General features: G+C 41.2%; 1 protein-coding gene across 1 annotated transcript; it reads left to right on the top strand.

Moving 5' to 3' along the window:
- rdh8a (retinol dehydrogenase 8a) lies at positions 1-6,509 on the top strand. The gene is made up of 6 exons (XM_061712228.1): positions 1-411; positions 3,582-3,743; positions 4,748-4,927; positions 5,086-5,179; positions 5,283-5,466; positions 5,588-6,509. Exons 1-6 carry the CDS (start codon positions 306-308, stop codon positions 5,813-5,815), a joined length of 954 nt encoding a protein of 317 aa, XP_061568212.1. The 5' UTR covers positions 1-305; the 3' UTR covers positions 5,816-6,509.
- Positions 6,510-7,636: the final 1,127 nt, after the last annotated feature.

Here is a 7,636-nt window from a genome sequence, read left to right as displayed (position 1 = left end):
TCCTCTTCTTTTTAAGGAATTAACTTGTGTCTCTGTCCATGAGACACCTATCAGCTTTGAAGACCGCATAAGGTGTTTTTTTTTTTCTTTTTCGGTTAAAGATGTTGTTTTTTCCCCCTGAACATGTGACTGAATTAGGGGCTCACGTGGCTATAGTGGCTGCATGATCCGCTTTAGTTTTTTTTTTTGTGTGTGTGTGTTTTTTTTTGTTTTTTTTTTTAAGTCCGGTGATCGGTAGCTCCCTCCGCAGCGACCATCCGGAGAAGAGGACGGCTGGAAAACACAGCTCCTAACCCGGACAGACCATGGCGAGCAGCGGGCAGAAAGTTGTGCTGATCACCGGCTGCTCCTCGGGCATCGGCTTGCGAATTGCCGTCACGCTGGCCAATGATGAAAAGAAGCGTTACCATGGTAAATCCGCCTTATTCTGCATGTATTTTTGTTTATTTATGTATCCAGTCTGACCCACCAGTAGCAAATGTATAACTGCTGGTCGCCTGAGAGGCTACCCTGGTCCGTGTTTACGTTTCCCTACAACATGTCGCATGTACAAGTAGCGCTCCGTCCGTCCTGGTCCTCATACTGTGGTTTTTGTGCAGACCACTCTCAATGTTTAACTCAGCCAGGGGCGTCAATTGGGTATGGCAAGGTATGGCAGCCGCCACACCTATTATTCTATTACTTAATACATATAGAATAACTACAAATGCAAATCAGAACAACATGATCGATTTCACTAGTTATTATACACTGCAAAAACTCAAAATCTTAACAAGAATATTTGTCTTATTTCTAGTTAAAATGTCAAATTTTTAGTCAAATTCTTTTTAATTACATTTAAAACAAGAGTCATCACCAGAAAAATAACTTATTTGACCATTTTCACCTGTTTCAAGTAGATTTTCACTTAAAATAAGTGGAAAAATCTGCCAGTGGAACAAGATTATTTTGCTTGTAATGAGAAGATAAATCTTGTTCCACTGGCAGATTTTTCTACTTATTTTAAGTGAAAATTTACTTGAAACAGGTTAAAATGGTCAAATAACAAGTTATTTTTCTGGTGATGACTCTTGTTTTAAGTGTAATGAGATTTTTTTTACTAAAAATGAGACATTTTAACTAGAAATAAGACAAATATTCCTGGTAAGATTTTGAGTTTTTGCAGTGAGCGAGACTGCATTTGAAAAAGTTCCAATTTTCTTGACCACACAGATAAGCTACATAGCAGACTTCTGTGATGAGTATTTGCTGGACGTGTTGATTGATACTCTAGTTAAGTTCTGTGACTCGTAACCTTGCCATACCTTAGCTTCCACTGAATTGACGCCACTGAACTCCGCTCATATGGGGCTCTGTAAACATCAGTTCACCTATTATCATCTGAAAGCTCTGCTTCCAGGGCAGGGCTCTGCAAGGATGCCGCTTGCCAGGCACAACTCAGAAAAGGAGTCTTGTCAGTTCTCTTTCAAGTGACTTCTCCTGCACAAAGCTCCCTTTTATTGCTGGGAATTGTAAAGCGCCTGCTAGAGTTTAGTGCCGTGTCTAATGCGTCTATAGTCCACTCACTGGAGCGAGTGTGGAACAGGGACAAAGTTTGAGACCTGTACAAGCATAGGTTCACTCTCAAGCAAGGGCCATGTTTAAAGTCTTCATTGGTGCACACAGGGTAGTTGGGGTGCACCACTTTGACACTGTCCTACTTCTGAACTATTATCACTGGCTCTGTAGACATTTGAATCAAATGCAAACTCTTTTTAATTTCATTGATCACTTCAGCTAACACACCCCTGCTGGAAGGAGTTTGCCTCAAGACCTCGGTGACAAGTTTTGTCTTGACTTAGTGCAGAAGTTCATAATTGCCTGTAGAATTACAGTGAGTCGTAGCTACGAACCCCTTTTTGTATGCATCCTATAATTACAGTCTTAGATGGGTGAAGTCATGACTGCCAGCATTTCACCACTGTGCAAAGTTTAGTTGACATTTTTTCTCTCTCTCTCTCTCTCTCTCTCTTTGGGGTGTGATGGGATTTATTGCTGTGAAATAGATGAGCAAAACAATAGCAGCTTCTCTCTCCCTCCCAGCACTGATTGAGCAGATTTGGTCCTTTTGCTTTGAGCTGCTTTCAGTAATGCCACATGTGAGAAATGGAACTGATCTGCTCTGTTCTTTCAGAAATCCAACAGAGATTACATATTGCATCGTGCATGGAGTAACAATTAGTTGCAGTGACATGAATAAAGCTCTATGAAAGCCCCAGAATGCCTGTGTTTCTTGTGTAGTGTGGTTCATTGAAGAATGTTTAAGCTGCCCAGGAGTATTTCCTCCAGGAACCACAAGAACAATGGATCTCCTCTTTACCTCTCTACCAATTCATAAATCTTCCTGTTTCTTATATGGACAGCTGCCACCTAAATAATAAAAATAAGTTCTAACTGGATGTAAAAGCACATCTAGCTCATAAAGACATGTTATATAAGATTTTGATTGAAGCACTCTCATAGATTAGCTCTGGCTTCGTCGACTTGCGTCACGAAATTCTGGGATTTAGTCAAAATAACATAATAAAGCCCAGCAGAGTCTAAATTCCAAAACACAGTAATACCTTTTCTAATCTTAGTTATACAATCCTGTTTATGTTGAAACAAGAATCAGGTGAGGGGTTTGCTGTAACCTGCCAAAGACAACAGGTAGATTTGAGTGTGGGAATTAGAAATTGTTTACTTCTGCTCATTGCCATTGTGCAACAGCACAGCCTCTCTTTCCCTTTTTAGGTAACATCTGTCAACCAAGTGCCAGCAGAACACGAAATGTGACGGAAACCGCGGAAGCCAAGTCAACGCTGCTCTGATAGCAGCGCTGCGCAATGCGCATGATAGTTTCCTGTGTTACATGTAGGTTAGTGCGGCACAGAGTGTAAAGTTCGGAGGCCAATATCAGTTGTATACCCTATACCAGGCGTGGCTTCTTCTAGAAACTCTGACCCCGACTGTTCACTCTGTCACAACCGTGTTTATGTTCGCTTGCTCTCTCCTTTGTGTCCATTTAAAAAAGTCTCATTTGCTGACAATTGCACAATCTTTGTTTTCATGAGTTTGTCTGCATTAAAATGAGTCATGCACAGTGTTTGTCTGCAGAGGCAAGTAATCATTTGTCATTTTTCACTGATTCACAGTCAAATGATAAGTAATAAGTTGTCTTTTTTTTCCGTTCCTAATGTGTTGAACTTTTTTTCCCAGAGGAAAGCTTTGTTTACTTTGCTATAAGATAACAGATATTGATGCTTCTCAGCGAAAAAGGCCCAGGTTCTGGCATTATCTCATCTCATGGTGATACACTGAGTAACCTGCAGGGTCATTTAAGTCTGTTTGTTTTTTTCCCTAAGCTAACACCTGTAATTTTGAACATAGAACTTAGCAGGGGTGATTGATATTGACGTCAGAGATAAACCAAAACAAATAGATCACGGTTCACGTGTGATTGGATTAAAAATGAGATGTCCCTATTGAAAGTTCCTTGACTGTCATTGATTTTATAATCAATTTTCTTCATCCACATCACATTCTTCATCTCTCCCAAACAGTCATCGCCACCATGCGTGACCTGAAAAAGAAGGACAAGCTCCTGGAGGCGGCTGGAGACGCTTACGGGAAGACCTTGATGTTGCTTCCATTAGACGTGTGCAGCGACGAATCTGTCAGACAGTGTGTCAACAATGTGAAGGATCGCCACATTGATATTCTGAGTGAGTGGGTCCAGTCACATCCGCCTGTCTCTGCCCTTTTCATTGATTCCCTGTGTGTAGGTAAACATATTAGTATGCATGCATTTGTCGTTCAATGTATATTGTACATCAGTCTATAAATGTTTTTTTTTCACAAGTAACACAAGATGTATATGATTTTATTTCTTTTTTCCTGTATATGCATAAGAAAAATAACCAAATGCACTTACCACAAACCCTCATCTCCCTGCTGCAGTAGCTTGTATTTAATAGAAGTTATAATATGCTTTTATGAGAACTAATATAACTGCACTGCAAGTTTAAAAAAAAGTATATATATCACAGAACAGCGTCCTTACTGTTAGAGCAATCAAAGTTTAGGACCAAAGTTGAGAAGATGCAGAGCAGAAATAGGAGACAGTGGTTGCACTCTGTGGTTTTGCAGCTGAGTGGGTGGAAGGAGGGGACTGGGAGTCTTGAAATTCCAGTGGACAGATGGATTATGCTCCCAAACAGAAAAAGCTATGGTGAGGCAGCTCTAGGGAGATATAACTGACACCAGTCCTGGAGGTTCACGTGGCCGTGACACCATCCTTGTCTGAACTGGGATCCTCACAGGAAAATCCCAGCAGGAGTGCGTGTCTGCAACAATGCACCCAGCCACCTTTAATGGATTCTGTGGTGCTGTTGATGGCATGTCTCTTGGTTGAAAACTTCTGAATAAGTCCCTCTTTTCAGGCCTTGTTTAAATCTTTAGTCTGGATAAACAATCTATTTATAAACCATCTCGCTCTAAATCCAACATTGCACCCCTTTCACATAATTACTCCAGACCCAGAGGCCTCTCAGTATGAATTGGTGTTATGTCACAGCTCCTTGTAGCTGTCATACAGTGACATCTGGTGGCAAAGGAAATGTGTATTACTTCACTTTTATAATTTGAAATAATTTGAACAATTTCAATTCTTTGATCATTGTAACATTGGACGGTATGACCAGAGTTGTCCCTCTGTGCTTCCCATCAGTCAACAATGCAGGCGTGGGTTTGCTTGGACCTGTGGAAAGCATCAGCATCGAAGAGATGAAAAGAGTGTTTGACACCAACTTCTTTGGAGTGGTTCGCATGATTAAAGAAGTGATGCCAGACATGAAGAAGAGGCGATCGGGACACATTGTGGTCATGAGCAGTGTCATGGGTCTCCAGGGTACGAGCAAAAGTTAATGATGTCTAAGGAAATCTGCAGTGTTCTTCAGTGGCTTCTGTTACTTTGTTGTTCCAGTTAACAGTGCTTTATGTGTAAATGAATCTGAATTGATGTTATCTTGACTGATGCCCGTTATCTCCTCACTGTTCTCGGATCAGGAGTGGTGTTCAATGATGTTTACACTGCCTCTAAGTTTGCAATGGAAGGGTTCTGTGAGAGCATGGCTGTGCAACTGATGAAGTTCAATATCCGGTAGATAACCCTCTTTCCTTCTTGTACTTTTCTTCACATCTGTCTTTACTTTTTTGCGGTAAATGCTTCCTCACAGCCCTTCTGTGCATCTGCCTCCCCTTAGGTTGTCCATGATTGAGCCTGGCCCAGTACACACCGAGTTTGAGACAAAGATGATGGAGGATGTAGCTAAAATGGAGTACCCTGGGGCAGATGCAGACACAGTTCGATATTTTAAAGACGTTTACCTGCCATCGTCCATAGATATATTTGAAGCCATGGGCCAGACGCCAGAGGACATAGCTAAAGTAAGTAAAGGAGTTTCTAACTGGCCAAATTTATCTCAGGATTTTAGACTTACTCACTGACTGCTACTAAGTACGTAATCATGAAATCTCCCACATATGTCTTTGTTTCTTATTTTTCCAGTGCACTAAGAAAGTTATTGAGTCAGACAACCCTCGCTTCAGGAATCTGACCAATAGCCTCTACACACCCATTGTGGCTTTAAAATATGCAGATGAGACTGGTGGCCTGTCGGTGAACACCTTCTACAACCTACTCTTCAATTTTGGCCCTCTCATGCACATCACCATGAGCATCCTCAAATGCCTGACATGCAGCTGCCTGCGCAGACGCACCATCTCTCCTAACTGAGGGTCATTGTTTGGTCCCATCCTTTTATCCTAACCTCCAGGTCCCTTGCAATCTTCTCCTGAGGTCCTGGTCTGAGCATTTAGACTAGAACCAGTAAGTCGGAGACAGGAATCTCCTTTTAGTTCAAAGACATGATACCATGATAAGCTTTGTCAGATAATATGCACAATTGCACAAGTGTTTTCACATAGATTTTATAAGCAGGGTGACCTCATGTGCTGGTAGAGATGTATGCATGCACCACAGCGCAGATGTACAAGTGACACTGACATTGGATTTTGAGCGTACATTTTTATGAATAGAAAGGCGATGCCTTACTTTTTTGCTTCACGAGAGGAACTGAGAGGAAGAGAACGAAGCTCATGGACAGACATCAAAGCACAAAAAAAGAAAATGAACTCACTTAATATGTGAAACAATAAAATTATAGAAAATATTGAATTATTAATACTGTAACTTGTAGCCTAGATAGCTTTATACTCGGGCTTCCAGAGTTAAGACATGTACAACAGAGTTAGAATATATAAATCTGCTTTTAATGTATTGTTCCCCCAATTTGATGTTTGTTTGTAGTGTTCTCATGGTCATAACTGCTGTTCAATCATGTTTTTAATCTTTTGATAAATGGATAATTTTTATTTTTTATGGTTTGGGGGGTATTTAGAAATAAAAATAATTTTGATTCAACCTTAAATGTTTGATAAGTGGGGTTTTTTTCGTTTTTTTTTTTTAACAATGTGAGATACAAAATGTCGCCATCCTATATGTGAACACCCTTGATTATACTTATGCTTCGAGGTTTTTTGGTCAGTGTGCATTACTTCTTGATGACCACTAGAGGGCAGTATCTTACTGTTTTCCAGTAGCCAACCTGTGGATTTTCAAAGAAGAGACCAGTCTTTGCTGCTGACCCTTTGGCATTTCACAATCCAGAAAGGTCAGGTGGTGCTAATAACAAATATTAGACTCCATATCTTTAAATTGGTCCACTTTTTGGTCGTATTGGTAACAAATAGAAGTACTACTGAGCTGTCAAAAATGAATTTTCTTTCACTATTTTGACACATGCAAGTGTCTACTTTCACTTAGCTGTGTAAGGATGCAGGGAACAGTAGTCTTGGCTTTAGTAGACTGGTGCAATCTTTATTCTGTGTTCTAATCATGTTTTCATAGGGTTATTAGCTTCATTAACTTCTTTTGATTCTTATTTTTTACAATTTATCTTTCAGAAATACAAACCTCAACAGCAATTCAGACTGAACACGTTGGGATGACAGATATTTTCTAGGAACAGCATCTCGACAGACTAGGACATATTTGCATACAAAGCACATATAAGGCCACCAGCAGAGCACATATTTGTTCTTGCATATGCATTTTGTGAGTGTGCCTATTTGTGCACATGCGCAAACATTAGCGTGTGTTTGTGTGTGTGTGTGTGTGTGTGTGTGTGTGTGTGTGTGTGTGTGTGTGTGTGTGTGTGTGTGTGTGTGTGTGTGTGTGTGTGTGTGTGTGTGTGTGTGTGTGTGTGTGTGTGTGTTATACAAGCATGTCTATGGGCCAAGTTAGTGATCTGTTGATGGATATAAAGAGGTCATGGCCTGCACCCACCCACCCCACCCCCCCCGGCCCATCAAAACCCCTCCCTTGAACCCCCAACCCTCTGACACACACACACACCCGGCTTTGTGCCGTGTGAGAGAATGTGACCTGGTTCCCATCCCTGAGGAGGGGTGAAAACTAATGACAACCTCAGACACATTGCGCAGGCCTCAGCCTCCCTCTCCAGCTGGCCCCCTTGGCCCATCAGGCCTGGACCCC

The sequence above is a fragment of the Cololabis saira genome, chromosome 21, assembly GCF_033807715.1.
Source record: "Cololabis saira isolate AMF1-May2022 chromosome 21, fColSai1.1, whole genome shotgun sequence".
Lineage (NCBI taxonomy): Eukaryota > Metazoa > Chordata > Actinopteri > Beloniformes > Belonidae > Cololabis > Cololabis saira.
The sequence above is the reverse complement of the archived record's forward strand: the minus strand, read 5'-3'. Positions and strand labels throughout refer to the sequence as shown.